We start from the raw sequence: 18,642 nt of genomic DNA, 5'->3' as shown, positions 1-18,642 counted from the left end.
AAAGAATAGGAGGATAACTGAGGGCAGGGACAAAAGAGATGTGCCTGGAGATGGATGAGCTAGGGGAGGTTCTTAATGAATATTAAGCTTCAGTATTCACCAGTGAGAGGGATCTTAATGAATGTGAGGACAGCATTAAACAGGCTTCAGACAGCTGGAATATGTCAGCTTCAAGAAAAAAGATGTGCTGGAACTTCTGAAAAACATTAGGATATGTAAGTCCTGGGGGCCAGACAGGATATACCTCAGGTGAAATAAGGGAAGCAATGCTATGTCACTGGCAATTATCTTTGTGCTCTCACTGGCCACAGGAATAGTACCAGAAGATTAGAGGGTGGCAAACGTTACTCCTTTGTTTAAGAAAGGCGATAGGGATAATCCTGGGGATAATAGACCAGTGAGTCTTATGTCAGTGATGGGCAAAGTACTGGAGAGGATTCTTAGAGACTTACAAGCATTTAGAGAAGCATAATCTGAGGAAAGATAGACAGTATTGCTTTGTGAGGGCAGGTCGTGCCTCACAAGACTGGTTAAATTATTTGAGGAAGCAACAAAACAAATTGATGAAGGTAGAGCAGTGGCTGTCGTGTATATCAATTTTAGAAAGTCATATGACAAGGTTCTCCATGGTAAGCTCATTTAGAAGGTCAGGAGGCATGGGATACTAAGAAATTTGGCTGCATGGAATCAGAATAAACTTGTCCACACAAGGCAGAGGGTGGTAGGTGAAAGAGCACATTCTGCCTAGAGGTCAGTGACCTGTGGTTTTCCGCAAGAATCTGTTCTGAGATCCCTCTTGTTTGTGATTTTTTTTTTATAAGTGACGGATGAGGACATGGAAAAACAGTTTAGTAAGTTTGCAGAAGACACGCAGGATGGTTGTGTTGGGGGTAGTGTAGAATGTTGTCATAGGTTACAACAAGACACTGAGAAGGATGTAGAACTAGGCTGAGAAGTGGCAGGGGGAGTTCAATCCAGAAAAGCATGCAGTGATACTCTTTGGAAGATTGAACTTCAAGACAAGAGTATGGGGATGCTGCCTGGCAGAATTCTGTGTGTGTTGCTTGAATTTCCAGCATCTGCAGATTTCCTCGAGTATGGGAGGATTATTCGCAGCGGGAAGAACAGTGGGATGTTAATGTTTACGTCCACAGATCCTTCCAGGGTACCACACAAGTTGTTGGGTGGTTAAGGAGGAGTATGGTGTGTTGGCCTTCATTAATCAAGGGATTGAGTTCAAGAGCTGCGAGTTAATGTGCAGCTTTATAAAACATTGGTTAAACCACTCTTGGGAGTATTGCGTTGGGTCTAGTCACCTCATTAAAGGAAGGATGTATTAGTGTCAGAGAAGGTGCAGTGGAGATTAGCCTGTATTAGGGAGAATATCTTATGAGGGAAGGCTGACTGCGCTACTGGTTTTCCCTTTGGAATGAAGAAGGATGAGAAATGGCTTGATAGGGGTGTATAAAATGATAAGGGAGATAGATAGACTGGACCCCAGAGACTTTTTCTCAGGGTGTAAATAGCTAATACAAGGGGGCAAATTTTTAAAACGATTGGAGAAAGTATAGAGATGTCTGAGGTAGGTTTGTTTGTTCTTTTTACAGAGTATGGTGGGTGTGTGGAACATGCTGCCGGGGGCGGTGGTTGAGGCAGAAACATTAGGGGCATTTAAGAGACTTTTGTATAGGCACATGGATGAAAGAAAAATGGAGGGCTAGGTGGGAGAGAGGGGTCAGAGTACGTGAAAAGGCTACACCATATCATGGGCTGAAGGGCCCAGACTGTGCTGCAGTGTTCCATGTTCTCTACTGCTGAGATCATGCACTGGATAAAGGTCATCAAGGAGAAAACAGGAAGGAGCTGCGAGTATATAAAAGGATGCCGAGTAAAGAGGAAAACTGAAGAGATCTGAGCCATTATCTAAAACACGTAAAAACTACAAACATTTACACCTTTGTTCAAGAACGTATATCCATTAAAAATAAGCAACTGAAGACTAGTCATGTTAATCCCAAAGGAGGAGAAACAATAAAGAGGACAGACTTAGCGGTCATTTGGACAAGCATATGATGGCTAGAGAATGAAAAAAGGATTTATTAAAAGGAAAACATGTTTAGCTTTTTGAGGAAGCAGAAGACAGGGTTCAATGAGAGACATTGAGTTGATGTGGAATACACAGAATCTAAAAGACAGTGAGGGATATGGGGGTGATGTGGAATACACAGAGTCTAAAAGACAGTGAGGGATATTGTGTTGATGTGGAATACACAGAATCTAAAAGACAGTGAGGGATATGGGGGTGATGTGGAATACACAGAGTCTAAAAGACAGTGAGGGATATTGTGTTGATGTGGAATACATAGAATCTAAAAGACAGTGAAGGATATGGGGGGGGGTGATGTGGTATGCACAGAAATCTAAAAGACAGTGAGAGATATGGGGGTGATGTGGTATACACAGAATCTAAAAGACAGTGAGGGATATCGTGATGATGTGGATTACACAGAATCTAAAAGACAGTGAGGGATATGGGGTTGATGTGGAATACACAGACTCTAAAAGACAGTGAGGGATATCGTGTTGATGTGGATTACACAGAATCTAAAAGACAGTGAGGGATATGGGGTTGATGTGGAATACACAGACTCTAAAAGACAGTGAGGGATATCGTGTTGATGTGGAATACACAGAATCTAAAAGACAGTGAGGGATATCGGGTTGATGTGGAATACACAGAATCTAAAAGACAGTGAGGGATATGGGGTTGATGTGGAATACACAGACTCTAAAAGACAGTGAGGGATATCGTGTTGATGTGGAATACACAGAATCTAAAAGACAGTGAGGGATATCGGGTTGATGTGGTATGCACAGAAATCTAAAAGACAGTGAGGGATATCGTGTTGATGTGGAATACACAGAATCTAAAAGACAGTGAGGGATATCGGGTTGATGTGGAATACACAGAATCTAAAAGACAGTGAGGGATATCGGGTTGATGTGGTATGCACAGAAATCTAAAAGACATTATGAAACAGGAAACAAAGTACCAGTCTGGAAATGGAGTTCCCTAGAAGTCTCTTGTCCATATGACATGGAGTTTTTTAACCGGATCTCCCGTCTACACGATATGGAGATTTTACAGGATACAATCCCCAAATGTACAAATGGCACAAAATGTGAACAATGAAGAAGATAGCGATAGGCCTACAAGCATGGTCAAGAGGGCAAATATTTGTGATGTGAGATTTAATGCTGAAGAAAACAAGATTTGGCTGGAAGAATCAGATCTTAGAATTAGAATTATAAAATCAGAGAGTAGAATTCTCTAACCAAAAAAACAGAGATCCTGGAGTCCACGTACACTAAGAGTGACAGAGCACGTGACAAACTGTCTAAAAATGGACAGAGTTCCAAGCTTTATAAGTAGAGCACCGAGTACAAGTGAACAGAAAGCTTAGTGGAGCTTTATAAAACACTCACTTGGCTCAGCTCAACTGTGCCCATTTCTGGTTATCTCATTTTAAGAAAGAAATAAAGTCTTGGAGGTGGGGGGAATGGGTGGAAGAAATTTGATGAAATAATTCCAGTGAAGAGGGAGTTCGGTCATATGGATGGACTGGAGAAGCCTGTGTTGTTCTCTGTGGAACAGAGGAGATTCTGAGAAAACCCATTGTAGTAATTTAAAATGAAAACAGAGGGGATAAAGACATTCCGATTGGTAAGAGAAGTTGAATGTACATTACTGGCAAAAGAACCAAAAAGAACTTGAGGCAATCTTTTCTAAGGAGTTTGCTGAACTGTTCCCACACCTATGGACTCATTTTCGTGGACTCTTCATCTAATGTTTTTGATATTTATTGCTTATTATTTATTATTTCCTTGTTTTGTATTTGCACAATTTGTCATCATTTGCACACTGGATGTTTATCCTTCCTGTTGGCGCAGTCTTTCATTGATTCTATTATGGTTATTGGAATTATTGAGTATGTTCGCAAGAAAATGAATCTCAGGGTTGTAAACTTTTGAAGTATTTGGAGTCTGGAATTACAGATTTCAAAGGAAGCTGGAAAAATACTTGAAAGGAAAAAAAAACTGCAGTGCAGTAGGGAAAAGGCAAGGAACCAATTGGAATACAGTACTCTTAATAGCCCTATCACATGGAAGAAATTCTTGTGCATTTGAAATTCAAACAGCTCTTTTTTTGTATCAAAGATCCAAAGATGTTCCCTGCAGTTACAAAGTGATACAGCAGAAGATCAAATTACCTGTGAAATCATACAGCTGTGGTACAGTCTCCATAATTATGCCAATCAGTGGCAAGTATAACATTGCCACACGAGCTTTCACCTCCGGATCAGCATACCGAGGATCTGAATCATGACTCGACAGCAAGTTATGAACAACACTGACAACCTTCTTGTGTAATCCAAACAAGCTGTAAAAAAAAATTAAATTATTGGAAAAGATCACCGAAACCACAGTGGTCCAATGAGCAGACAGATTTGTTACAGAGGCAGGTATGCCATTGTGCAAAATTATAAACACAATATCCCTTGAAAAATAAGCTTGCCTCTGAAATTTGAGTTTCAGGAATGAAATAGAACATGCAATCATAACAAGATGCCATTTATTAGTACTGGCACTTGAGAATGAAATTCACCTGAGTCAAAGGCTTAACAGTCAGGAAAGGTTTGATATAGACCAATAATCTAAGTGCACGGAGTACTAGGTCTGGAACTTAGTGCAGAAACAAAATGGTTCACCACTCTTCTATTGCTCCCAACAGAAGATATTTCCTCTGACACACGTAGTTACATGTAACAGTAACTTTTCTGCAAACAGGTTGGGGACATGTATCTTTTCCAACTCACCCTTCTGCCTCTGGGTCTAGAATAAGTGCTAACTCAGTTAGCACAAGTCCTGCTAGATAATGCTGCTGGCGGAATGGCATCGATAGCTCAAACATATTTGCAATCTTCTGGTCTTGAACAATTGTAGAAAACCCAGAGCTCTGGAAAAGAAACACAACAGAATGAATTGTAAGCAGAAAGGTCTTCCAGCCCTACTCATTTACTTATGACCCTCAAATAAAAAGCACGTTTGCCTTGTTCCAATGTATATTTATTTCCATTTCTCTGAAGAATCTTTTGACTTTTCTTTTGATACAGGATAGCTCCTTGCTTCTCAAACCTGAGTGTAAAGTAGTCCCTTTTGTACTCTTTTAAAATACCTTGAGTCTAACTATGTCCACTTCCATCAAATCTAGTTCACTCACTTGCTAGCACTTCATTTCTTCTTAACCTTTCCCCGTTATTTATTAATTTTTTAAAAATCTACTAAATCTCTGTGATGTTCCAAGCAAAAAAATTCTATTTTCTTATAAAGCAACTCACTGAATCCATCTTTTATCTAATTTTCTCAACACTTTTCCAAAATGCTATATCACCAAAGACACACTCCCATTATATTTTAAGACCATATCCATATGAGATACCCCTTTTAACATTTTGTGAATCTGAATTTCAAATCTCTTTACTCTTTTACATCATTCCACCATTACTTTTCTTTAACTTTCAAATTTACTCTCACATTTATTCTTAATGATTTCAAACTATTTTTTTGTTACCAAAGCATTTTATTATCTTCTCATTAAATATTCCTGTAGTCTACAGTATCCTTCTTATATTTAAAGGTATTGATAACAACTGCAGTTGTCTCACAGCTGAATCCTGTGAGACATCATGACACATGAGCAACCATTCTGAGACAGACCTTAGTTCCAATTCTTTCTCCCCTCTACCAATCTCTTTTCAATCCATTTTGCCTACTTGCATCTAATTCCATATCCCTTATCACATAGAATATTATTCAATAATCATATCCGATAATCTATGACTGTGTTATAACAAGAAACTTTCAAATCAATTGCCAATGAAGAATTCTACCTGACTAGTTGCAGAAGATACAGAAGGAGATGGAGAGGAAGGCGGTGTGAGGAGGCTGCATGGCAAATTCAGGGTGACGTAATGTTCATGACTGCAGACGATCCGTAGAAAGTCTAATCTCAGCGATACAAGCATACTTGGTGTCTGCAATGCATAAAGTTTTGAGGAAACCTGCAGAAATAAACAGCACAATCTTATTTTAAATAAAAATGACAAACTTCATCAAACTACAAATTTAAGCAATCCATAACAACAAACAAACTTAACAATCTGTGCCACGTATTATCAATGTCACCAAGAATATATTTCTATGTCTGACTGGACTTGGCTACATGTGAATTGTCTACCATGCTTCAGCATTTGCCAAAAGTGATAGTATTTCATGGAGTAATTTTCAAATGGGAACATGAAAGGTTGACTGGCTATTAAACAAATACATTTTTTTCTTTTAGTCCAACTGAATAATATTTAAATTTCATGTTAAAATGTATTTTTAAAAAAGTAATGTCTTATTTAATGGTAACTTAATAACTTAAGGTATCTGCTCCCTGGGAAATTTGATTTTCCTTATCCAAATTTTTCCTTGAATTTTTTTTTTTGTTTACATAGGTTAAGTAAGGTCATGGGTTTTTGAGTGTGAATATTTACATTTCATTCCTGTAGGAGTGATGAGTCAATTGCAGTAACAAATCAAATAGAATCAAAGTTATAAAGCTTTCATGGAACAAAGAATGACTCTGTAATGTTCCTACATCACATTGCTACCAATTTTATCCTTTAGAACTAGGGTGAAACACAAGTTTGGACACCTTCACTTTCATACCTGCTTCCAATAGGTTTTGATAAGTGAAAAGACAAAGCCACGATCCATCACCGAAAACAGGTCATTGAGAAAAAATGCAAGACTGACGTTTAGTCTCTCAATCAATTCTATATCCTAGAAATAAAGGATTAATTAGTTACACCAGCAGTATTCTACTGCAACTTTAATTTAGTAAATAATAATGATAGATGACATATCCTGAAATACAATGGAAATTTCTCACTATAAATCAGTACCGTACACAGATAAAAAAATTAAAATTTCCTTTCATTGTCCACGATTCTTAAACTGGACTATCTGTCATTCTTACCCCTTCCTGATTATTCTTAAAATGCTTCCTCTTTTTCTAAAGGCACTTCCTTATCCAACCAGTAACCCAGTAGTCATCCTGTCCAATACATCTACTTATGATGTCTACTGAGCTGTGAAAAGCTGGGTCGTAACAAAATCCATATTATGTTGTTGCCTTACCTTCATCCAGAACTTGAGGTAACAATGAAAAGCAAAAAGTATATTTTGCTTTTCTTCTCTTTAGACTATTAACTTTCCAATGACCTGACTGAGATTGGCCAAAGTGGCACAGAACCAAGATTAAATCTGGTTCTATCACATCCAGACATTGAATATTGCAATAAGAATGAATTAAGTCATTACCTTCTGAAATCTTGTAACGATATCACCTGCAATCATGCTAACCAGCGCAGCAATGTCATCCATGAACCTCTCTGGGAATCGCGCTTTCCTCGGGATGTCAAGTTTGTCAGAAAAATATAAATGGTGCACCATACTTTTTACCTGTTCAACAACACATTAAGCATAGCATTACTCCCAGATAAATATTAATAATTTTAAAGGAATTGTCAGGGTGCTTTTGGCCCTATACATTGAGTGCAAAACATCATAATTAGAAACCTGAATTTTGGAATTATCAGAACATTACTTGGATTTAATGGCCTCTCTCTTTCTGAATCTAATTCAAATTCATTTACCTTACATTTTCTTCCAATTAGTTTCTTCATCAACAGCAAATCTATTTACTTTCTTAATATAGTTATATTCTCTACTTCCATTAACATCCCTTGAAACTTATCCTATTATTTTACTAATTTCCTGAAGGGATTGCAGAAGAAAAAATAGTTTCTTGATAATTAAATGTCAAATAAGACAATTTCCCTACAAGTGCCATGTCAAATCCTATCACAATCTTGCAAACATCAATTGGATCTTCCTGGAGTCTTCCCAGGGCATGAATGGCCAATGTAAAGGGACATAATTTTATGTAACTGAAGGAAAGTATAGGGAGGGGGGATGTCAGAGGTAGACTTTTATACAGAGAGTGGTGGGTTTATGGATGATGGTAGGGACAGTTAAGAGAACATGGATGAAGGAAAACTAGAAGGGCTATTTGGGAGGGAAGGTTTAGATTGACCTTAGTGCCCGTTAAAAGGTCATCACAACATCATGGGCTGCAGGGTCTGTACTATGCTGTAAGGTTCTATGTTCTTTTAAAGGAAAACAGACGGCCTAAAACTAGAGGGCAAAGAATGGCAGCTGTAGGGGTTTCTGAGAAATTATCTTTTCAGCAAGAGAGTGGCTGAAATCTGGAACATACCACCTGAGAGGGGTGGTGAAAGCACAGAACCGTACACACTGAAGTATCCAGACAAGAGCCTGAATCATCAAAGCACGATAGAAGGTAAATACTGGTAAATGGGATTAGTAAAGATGGGTTCTTGATCTTCAGCATACACACAATGATCCAAAAGGCACACAATGATCTGTGTCAAATGACTAATAATCCATTTTTCAATAATATATCTCAAAAATGAGTTTCTTTTGTATATTTTATGCTCACTTTTTTTACACTTGGCTGATTAGAAGTGGAACCTGAAGTGGAGCACTAATGTGAAAATTGTGGTTCAGGTAGAAGAAAGAATTAGGGGTTTTTTCAAAGCTCATATCTGCAAAATCCAGAATACGATCCTCTTCACAAAGTGAACTCTTCAGCACTAAAGAGCAGAATTTTAAAACTTAGGGCTAGTTTTCCACAGAGATTTTGCTTGGTGTCTATTTCACTCACCATTAACTCAAAGAAGAACCAGGCTTGATGGATGGCAGATTCACGCACACCCCCACTGCTCACAACCCACTGCAAGGCCAGCTCCTCGTGCAATAGCTATGTTACACAAACCACACAACACAGTAAGCATTAAAACTTCATCCAACATGCTATTTTAAAATGAGGAGTAATGTATTAATGCTGCCAGATCTAAACTAGTTGCAACGAGATGGTGACTTTACTACAGAGGATCAGCCATTTCGCAGCAGATCCAGGGTGGAACTATGATTTGAGAGGGAAAAAAAATACCATGAGAGATCTACCATTCCTCCCTACCTATAAAGTAAATTCTCTCCCTTTGCAGAGGATGTTATTTAATTATTAAAGCTTTCTGAACAAATTTTAATCACTCTTATTGCAAACTTAAATCTCTTGGAAACCAAAGATATCACCTTCTACTACACATGTGAAAATAGTTCAATGGAATGTCATACAAATTTTGTCACCATTAATAATGACAGTAGTTGTGTCTATCAAAGCCTGTGAAATGTGGTAATATTAATAACAAGTTGTAAATGCATTGGAGTCATACAACTAGATCTCAGATTAAAAAAAAACTATTATTATGCCTAAAGCTGTCTGCAACTTTGTATGAACTAAATTGAGCTAAGCCAAGCTAAGTGATTACTATGACACTCAGTGTGACAACTAGGCATTGGGTAACACACAAACTGGGTATGGTCACTTCAGCCCATAGGTTCTGCAACAAATTCTCCCACAAAGCCTAACTTGATCTGGGTCTGACTTGCAATCTCCTAATTTTGAAAAAGTAGAATTAGAGACGAGGTTCAAGACTTCCTGGAGTAGATTAATCCAACATTCCTTATGTGGCTCACACAACAGTACCGTGCGCTACCTTCTTAGTTGGCAATCGTCCCGTTAACGTTTGTAAGAAACTTGTACTCTCGGTATGCGATGACATGCGATTACTTCGATCCATAGCCTATGGAGTGGAATGAATGTTGGCAACAGATTGGTGATGGAAGACGAGGCACAAATGAACATATTAATTTCAACACACAACAGTTGGAAGCACATAATGGCTGCTATGAAATTAAAACCTCTAGTGATTGTAGTTTCACATCCGTAACAAAGGTTATCAATGTTTATCCCTGAAAGTAAGACTACTGCAGATCAAGGCCTTGACGTGTTTAAGACCTACCATGTGTTTTACGCAAGGTTGTTTTTAACTGAAAATTTTAATTATCTTTCAAAGGGGTGGAAAATCAAGGCAGAGTAATTTTTGTATAAGTTCCCCACCAATATACAACCAATTATTTCTTTAACATTTTCCTTGTTCTGGGTTGAGTCTATCATCTTCTGATTAATTCTAGTGTCAAACTGACTAATTTTATTCTCTCTCTCTCAGTTCAGCTAGATCCAATAACCAGTATTTTTAAAAAATAAAACACATAGATAATCCTCCTATTCTCTCATCTCCAATCCCATTTGTTCTATATCAAATTTTCTAGAACTTGCTTTAATAATACTTCTATAGTAACTAAAACAGAGCAGATACTGAAAATCTGAAATAAATTCAAGAAATACTTAAAACTTTACTGCCCTTCTGCTCTCACCAAACTCTTCTTAACCAAGCATTCAACAAACCATTATCTGTAAGTTCTGCAATCTGCACAAAATACCCCACTAATAGACACAACACCTTCCCTTCCTCTTCCAGTCTCTCAAAAAGACCAGTCTTTCTCCCTCCTTGGTTTGCTCCTCCACCTCTAACAACCAGTCCCCTTCTCACATCATTTTCTCCGCTAATCATCCTCCTAGCAGTCTCTACCTTCAACACTACCCTCACTCCACCTCAGCCCACCTACCTTTCTGCTGTTTGCCTCAAGAGGTCATCCACCTGTCTCTCTCCCTTTCCAACCCCTACCTCCCTCTATTTGCCTGTTATCCTTCACCCCTCCTCGGTTCTCTGATCACTTACTCCAGATCTCCCCTCCATAACGGCTGCCTTTCCTCTCCATTCTCTCAGTCCTGAAGCAGGGTTCGATCCAAGATACTGACAATTCCTCACTCCCAGCAGCTGCTGCACAACCCACTAAGTGCCTCCAGCGAATTGTTGGTGTTTCAGATTCCATCATCTACACTCTTATTTCTCATTGTTTCTCTTCCCCAGTTCTGACTTAAAGTAATCTCATTTAAAATGCTGCCCGTTTCCAGGATTTTCTGTTTTATTTTTTCCCCAAATTTCCAGCATCTGCATTGTTTGCTTTTCAGATAATACTGGACTTTTACACCCTCTCTTAGACAGTACCTACAAGCATATGTATCGCCTGAATTCCCGTGGTCTTTACTCTACCACAGACATTCCCGTTGCCTCCATCCTTTCCCATCTCCAATAACTTAAAGACAAGCTTGCTTTTCCATATTTCTTTTTCTGAAGAAAAACCATTACCCCTGAAACGTTAAATGTTTCCCTTCCACTGCTGCTGTCTGACCTACTAAGTATTTCCAGCATTTTCTGTATCTTTAGCCAAATACATTATCGATCTTTTCTCTTCCTCCTTAATTCTTTAATCCAAACCAGAACTTCTAAACTGTAATATTTTTTGCCTGTCTCAGTTTTTACTTCCACTTACCAGGAACACATAATTTGAAAAATCATTGTACGATGAGCAGAGCTGGCACGATTTCACTGATAGTAACGTTTTTGTAAGCATAATGAGGGAACTTGGCTGGATGCACTAGCAGTGAGTTTTTAAAAACATTCATATCAGAAATAATCCACACTCTTTCCTGCAACTCGATCTTGAGGTTTAGTCTTTTTATCTTTAACACCATCCCAAGGTCTGGTATTGTCTCCTTTGGTGATAATACAACAAGCTGCTAGCAGACAGTATTTCACCAAGGCCAACAATATAGCTTTCCTGAATTCATCCCTGTTAGTTTTCTATACACTTGTAATCTGGAGAATATGAAAATATTTAAATTCTGCATTGGTGAGACTCTCCTAAACACACAGAGACGCTGGATAATGTGACACAATAAATCATGACTTTTCCCTCAATGATGGTAATGGATGACAAATGTATATGCTGCATGAGCAATGTTTAATACTCTTCAGTTTAAATAATGTCTATCAGACAACAATAAAATTACTCTGTTCTTTCAAGAACATGAATTAATTCCAACAAGAGCACTGTACACCATTGAAATGAGTTACAGAAATAGCAAGAGCATTGCAAACAATTTACATGAGTCAGTTTTGAGACCATGTCACCAACAAGCACTGGTAGATACAGTATACAATAAATAGAAGGCACTTGCAAACTTAGAGAAATTTCAACATTTTGCGGAACAGCATAAGTAGACATAAATTAATATACTAAATATACAATGAAACATATTCCAGAATTAAGTAAGGATTGCTACTTGGCCTATAACCAGAAATTCATAATTGTGACGATACATACATTTGAAACATATGCAATCATGTCTTGATGTACCATATATCACATGCATTTTAATGACATGCACAGGCAGTTAAGCTTAAAGCTATGGGAAATGGCTGAAAAAAAAGTTGGCTGATAACTTTACAAGAAATAAATTAATCATAGGCAAGCACCATTGAAACTCAAAGGCTTTGTCTAAAGTAAACAAAATAGCCAAAGAATGAAAGATGGAAAAAAGTGAAAGAAATGATCTGTAAAATAATATCCTAAAAAAGATATATTAGCATCTGAAACAACCTGCATTACTTCAGTGCTTGATCTGGGGGGACTTCTCCATGGGACAGTTGGGCCACCAGCATTAACCCAGGAATTGGAACGATCTAGTCCCTAAGCAGGTGAACGAAGCAAAGGGAAAAGCGAATTTAAAAGTATTTAGCTGGAGAATCCCTAAACTTCTCCAAAAGCATACACGTTATAAGGAAATTAAATCTGAAGAAGTCCATCTCAGATTAATCTTAATAAAGATATATTGTTCTCCCATCCTCATCTCAAGATATTGATCGTTTCTAGTGTATGATTTTACAAAACTGGGAATAGTCACTCTTTAGTTTTGACTGTGAAGGTTGAAGGTAAAGAGCAACAAAGCAGAATTACATAACTTACTGCTGTGAAATACAAACACTACTGCTGTGATGCCCAGATGTGTACACTTTCCAGCCTGGGCCATTAGACAATGATCAGAACAATGGCACTGACTTTCGCCTTTTTCCCAAAACAGCGACCAAAGGTTCCTTACAAGTTACAAAAAGCTAACTCAGTATAAAATACTGATCAAATTTTCCAAACCTACATGGTCTGAGACTAGTCAGTTCAATTCAATCTGATCCACTAGAACATCATAATTTAAAAGAAGCAGAGGGATGAAATTGCAGAACACAACAGGAGCATCAGGAAAATAATGATTTTACTTGCAAAGCTGTTTTAAGTATTTAAACATCTCCATTAAGATAGATGAACATTATGCAACACAATTTTAACCACAGAGTTATGGAGGTAACAAATGTAATTAATTAATCTAAATGCTGGTGTTACAGAGAACAGAGAAGTACATCAAATACATAACATGACTGACAGTCGGAATATGAGATACAACAGAAAATGTTGGAAATACACATCAAATCAGGCAGCATATGTGAAATGAGAAACAGACTTAATGTCTCAAGTTATCTCCTTCAGTCTCCACCTTATCACAGCTCTCCCCTTTGTTTTCTCTGTAATTTAAAACTTGGTTCATTTCTAACCTTTCCCAGTTCTGACGGAAGATTAATTGTGTTTCACAGATGCTGCTTGACCCACTGAGGAACAAGTCAATTAGATGCAGGACATTAAAAACAACAGATATATTAACTATTGTTAAATAGAATGTGGTTTCACGAACCTGGAACAAAGTCCACATTGGAAATAATGATGAATGAATTCAGATTAAACACTACATAAAATCCTCATTACAAATATCATGCCAATAATGAAAAGAAACTATTTACCTTGCTGCCAATAATTGTTCTAACTTCATCATCTGGTGAGGCTGGAGTACCGGAGATGTCAGGGTTGCTATTACTGAGGCTTCTGGATCGACTGAGACTCAGGCTGGCTAGCCGTGCCACTGAACGTGCCATAGTAGCATAATGCATAGATCCCCCTAACACACAGCCACCAGGTCCTGCAGCAAGAAGTTCATCATAAGCAATATGTGCAGACTGAAGCCCTGCCTAAATTCAGATGCGCTGCAAGATGAGATATCAATCTGGCAAAAATAATCAAAGACCAGGTATAAACAAGGTTTGGCAGACAGTTTTACACAACCAAAATACTGGAGAATTTGGTTTTAAAAGGAATATATAATACAGGATAGGAAGAAAAAGTTGGTCATCGTGGAAATACAAGGATAAATAGTCATAAACTAAACTATTAAACAATGAGAATAGATTAGGTTTAGATTCACTCAGTCAACTCTTTAATTATTGTAAAGTAACCTTACAATTTTTGAAATTTTGACTTCTCTCATCAGAAAGACAACCACAGAGATATTAATTATAATCAGCTCCTTGTAACATCAACTCCAGTCAGGATATCCAGTGAAAGAGAGGTGGGTCTGGGAAAATCTGTTATTACAGACTAATTGAAGAGGGATTTTTAAAATGTTCTATAAGAAGACTGGAACACCAAAGTGACAAATAAGAAATGACAAATCCTTATTAAATGAAAGCCATAATTAACTGCCAGGGTCACAAAGTCCTTGACCAAAGCCCAATAATTTAAAAAATGGATATCCTGTTTTAATAGGCCGATTTTACCTTACTACAGTGGTCCCCGACTGGTACCGGGCCACAAAGCATGTGCTACTGGGCCGCGAGGAAACAATATGATTTGCCGATATGAAACAATATGAGTCAGCTGTACCTTTCCTCATTCCCTGTCACGCCTACTGTTGAACTTGAATGCATGCGAGGTCATCAGTCGCCTAAACGCAGTGATACCCTAGAGGGATCACTGGTTGGCCTAGGGTAACCAGCTGCCTTGCATAGCTGGTGAAAAGTGCCCTTGATACTGGCCTGGAGAGCAGACAGATGGGTGCCACCTCTAACCTGTTTAGCACACCAAATGTTCGTGGGGAATCCGGTGCTAAAATATTCACAGACCACCTAATTCAGGCTCAGGGTTTTGTAAGTTGCACAGCAGCTACCTCGCTGCGATCTACTGAAAGTCATCCCTCGAGCCAAACTTTTGTCAGCTGATAGGTCCTCCCTACCTACAAGGAGGGCGGGCCCGCACCCTGTCGCACTCCTCACTCAGTCGGTCGCTCTCTCCGTACTGTAACCGCAGCGGCCCCGACACGGGGATCTCCAGCCCTTACCTTGTCCTCTCACCCCACCCACGACCAGCTGCACCTGGCCAAGGCGTCTGGCGACGGGCAGGCAGGAAGCTGGAGTTCGGGCCCAGAGTCTGTCTTATGAGGTAATGAAACTGCTTCGGCACCTTGAGTCCAAGCACCCCGCACTTAAAGACAAACCCGTTGGGTTTTTTGATCGGAAAAAAACGTAAGCAAGTGCTGAGAGCCACAAAAACTAAATTGCGAAATATACTGGACATAAGGAACCCCCTTCGTGTATCGCTGTCTCCCATCACCCCTCGATGGGACTGTCTTGTTGCAGGGAAACAAGCCCAGGGCTCCCACTGATTCAGTGTGTTGCAATGATTTTATATGTTCCTACGAGGAAAATATGAGCTGTGTGTTTAATATGCAACAGTTACTTAAAATGTTATGATGCTATTGACATAATTGACTTATCACTATATTCATGTGAGGAAAATATACACTGTGTTTAATATTGCATTCATTAAATTCGTCAGATAAACCCTTTCAGAAACGAAATTGAGTGTATTAGCCACTTATAAGTGGCTTATAGTTGACTTATCACCTATATTCCTGTCGTGATTAACACCACCCTCCCCCCCCCCGCCCCATTAGCTGGTCCGCAAGAATATTGTCAATATTAAACCGGTCTGTGGTGCAAAAAAGATTGGTGACCCCTGCCTTAATAGGACACTAGGGATGATTTGAGATGTCTGTTCAGTATAGCCACAGCCTCACAAGAACATAAGAAGTCAAAAGAGCAGGTCTCAGCATCATTCCCCCATATTAATCCCATATCCCTTGACTCTTCTAATATGCTGAAGTACATTGATTTCTGTCATGTAAATACTCAGTCTCCACAGCTAGACTGGGTAGATAATTTTAAGGATTTGTTACATTCTGGGAGAAGAATAATGTCACCCTCCAGTCCAAATGGATTAATTCCTGAGATTGTGGAGGTTGCTCTCAAACAGCTAGAAATTCTAGACCAGGTAGCCATGTGAAACACCACTGCATCTACCATGTCAAGGCCCTTAAAGAATTTAAAATATTTCAATGAACTCCTCTCTTTCTTATAAATTTGAGGGTATGGGCCCAGTCTGTTGAATTTCTCCTTTGAGGGTAATCCCCACAAACCCAGGAATCAATCCAGTAAAACCTCATATTACCCCCTCCAACCATCACCTAGTGACAAGAATCATACACAATGCAGTTTCACCAGGATCCTCTCACAATGAATGCCAACATTTTGTGTCCCCTCTTAATTTATATATTAATTCTTCTCTATTAATTGATCCTTTCTTATTGCTCAAAACTAAGTGTAACAGAAGCCAGGTATCTGTACGATTCTTTTATTGAATGGTACATAGACGTATAATATTGGCTGTGAGAAAAAAGCCAAGAATAGAACTGAAGTAATTATTCTTGAAAGAATATACCTAATGGGGCTTCTTTTTCTTGCTTTAGTAGGTTTTTTTCCTTCTCTTTTTTTGGTGTCACCATATTTTTCAATCCTTAATATTGTTTTTCTTTTCTCTTTTGAGACATTGTGTTACTTACTTTGATGTACTCTTGTATTTTGGATAACAATAATAATAATAAAAAAAAATTTGAAAAGAAAAAAGAATAAACCCACTAATCAAATAAGTTATGGAATCTGAAGAAAGTGAGACTTTACTCAGACCTGGTGACGAAGGGGTTGACTCTGTGCTTGGAAGACGGAAAACATAGTAAATGTAGGATGCCAACAAATTGTTTCTGCCATGCTGGTCCTGGCTTGTTTCTAAATTCTTATGCAATCTGTTCACAATGGATGTCATTGCTTCAAAAGATGGCTGTCCCATGTTTACTGAAAGAAAAAATGGTATATGTCAATTTACAATCACAAAACATAAAGTTGCAATTTAACCTTCAACATCTGGAAGGTCAGAGTGGGTATAGAGAATTAAAGAGGCTGGCGTGGGACACTTAGGTCATGCCTGCAGATTCTACTTGCTCCTTCTGTCTAGTGAACTGTATTTAATGTTCACAATGTGGTCTCCTCTGCAGTGGAGAAAATAAACACAATTTGGGTGATTACTCTGCAGGGCTTCAGCATTCAGTCCTCAAAGCTGACTCACAGCTCCTTATCACCTGCCATTTTAATTCTGCCTCCACTCTCGCTCTGATCCCCGTACATCGTTATAATGAGGTCCAATGTAAGCTTGATAAACAGTATCTCCCTTTCTGTTCAGGCACATTGCAACCTTCCAGACCTAATATAAAATTCTATCAAGTAACTCTGTCTGCATCAAAACTGGTCAATTCTGCTGTAAGTTATCCATTTATAATATTAGCTCAGTTTTTCTCTCTTTGTGATAACAGCATGACCTGCAAGGTTATCCTACCGCTGCGTAGTGTCCTGACCTGCATATCCTACAGCTCTGCAGTCCATACTTTTTAAAATTCCTTTGTCGGAATGCTCTTTTCTCCTTCATTCTGCCTCCATTAGCCATCAACAAAATAATCTTTACAACATATCCCAATTGTAACCTTGGGTCTTGCCCTATCAAAGATATTCTTACAAAGAATATTTCTACCTCCACACCCATAGCCTGTGGCCTTTTCACTACTTATATCTCTACAATGTTCAATGTAATCAGCAGAAACAACTATTCCAATAATGGAATATTATTTCAATTAGGCTTACTCTCTATAAACTCATTCAGAACATTGATGTCTGTAACCCAATTTACATTCAAGTCCACAAACACATTACCAGCTTTGCCACATACATTTCCCGTCGTGTAACATGCTTTCTGACATTTGACCTGCAAGCACTAGCTGATGTTGATGCACCACACGCAAACATTTCACAACAGAAGGGCACCACGGAAGCATCGCAGTTAGCGCAATGTTATTGCAGCTCAGAGCATTCCGAAGTTCAGAGATCAATTCTGACGCCGTTCTGAAAGGAGTCTCTGTACATCCTCTTCATGGAATGCGTGGATTTTCTCTGGGTTTTCCAGTTTCCTCCCACAGTCCAAAGGCGTACTGGGTAGGTTAAGTGGTCATTATAAATAGTCCTGTGATTAGGTTAGGGTTAATCGGGTTTGTCTGGGGTTCCTGGGTGGCGTGGTTCAAACGCCCAGAAGGGTCTACTCCGCTCTGTATTGCTAAGTTAAAAAATTATTCATGTGGAAACTTGGATATTAGGTATTAGCTATTGGAATAACATCCATTCAAACATGAGTGCATGCTCAGAACCCATCAGTGGTCATTGTTTAGTGACCAAAGGTTAAAACTTAAACCATTTATCCTTCTGCTTACCCTGATCCAACAGTAGCAAACTTAATGCTTACACGGTAAAGGTATCTACATCAGCGTAGACCTACTATTCTGCACACATTGGGAATTGGCTATTTCTGATATATATTCACAAATAT

At 38.6% G+C, this 18,642-nt stretch overlaps 2 protein-coding genes across 5 annotated transcripts in view; one reads left to right on the top strand and one right to left on the bottom strand.

Moving 5' to 3' along the window:
- usp1 (ubiquitin specific peptidase 1) overlaps window positions 1-18,642 on the top strand; it is a 217,108-nt gene that overhangs the window by 92,269 nt on the left and 106,197 nt on the right. The window lies entirely within an intron of this gene.
- dock7 (dedicator of cytokinesis 7) overlaps window positions 1-18,642 on the bottom strand; it is a 182,299-nt gene that overhangs the window by 62,576 nt on the left and 101,081 nt on the right. For 3 of the 4 annotated variants that reach the window (XM_059984426.1, XM_059984427.1, XM_059984428.1), the window contains exons 21-29: window positions 16,902-17,066; window positions 13,848-14,023; window positions 9,750-9,836; window positions 8,855-8,950; window positions 7,429-7,569; window positions 6,775-6,888; window positions 5,952-6,122; window positions 4,878-5,017; window positions 4,272-4,441 (exon numbers count right to left, since the gene is read on the bottom strand). In XM_059984426.1, coding sequence (XP_059840409.1) covers window positions 4,272-4,441; window positions 4,878-5,017; window positions 5,952-6,122; window positions 6,775-6,888; window positions 7,429-7,569; window positions 8,855-8,950; window positions 9,750-9,836; window positions 13,848-14,023; window positions 16,902-17,066 — 1,260 coding nt within the window. Of the gene's footprint in view, window positions 1-4,271; window positions 4,442-4,877; window positions 5,018-5,951; window positions 6,123-6,774; window positions 6,889-7,428; window positions 7,570-8,854; window positions 8,951-9,749; window positions 9,837-12,600; window positions 12,691-13,847; window positions 14,024-16,901; window positions 17,067-18,642 lie in introns of all 4 variants that reach the window. The other variant, XM_059984429.1, reaches the window with a different exon arrangement.

This window comes from Hypanus sabinus, chromosome 11, assembly GCF_030144855.1.
Source record: "Hypanus sabinus isolate sHypSab1 chromosome 11, sHypSab1.hap1, whole genome shotgun sequence".
Classification (NCBI taxonomy): domain Eukaryota; kingdom Metazoa; phylum Chordata; class Chondrichthyes; order Myliobatiformes; family Dasyatidae; genus Hypanus; species Hypanus sabinus.
Note: the sequence above shows the minus strand (reverse complement) of the source record. Positions and strands in the feature narration are given on the sequence as shown.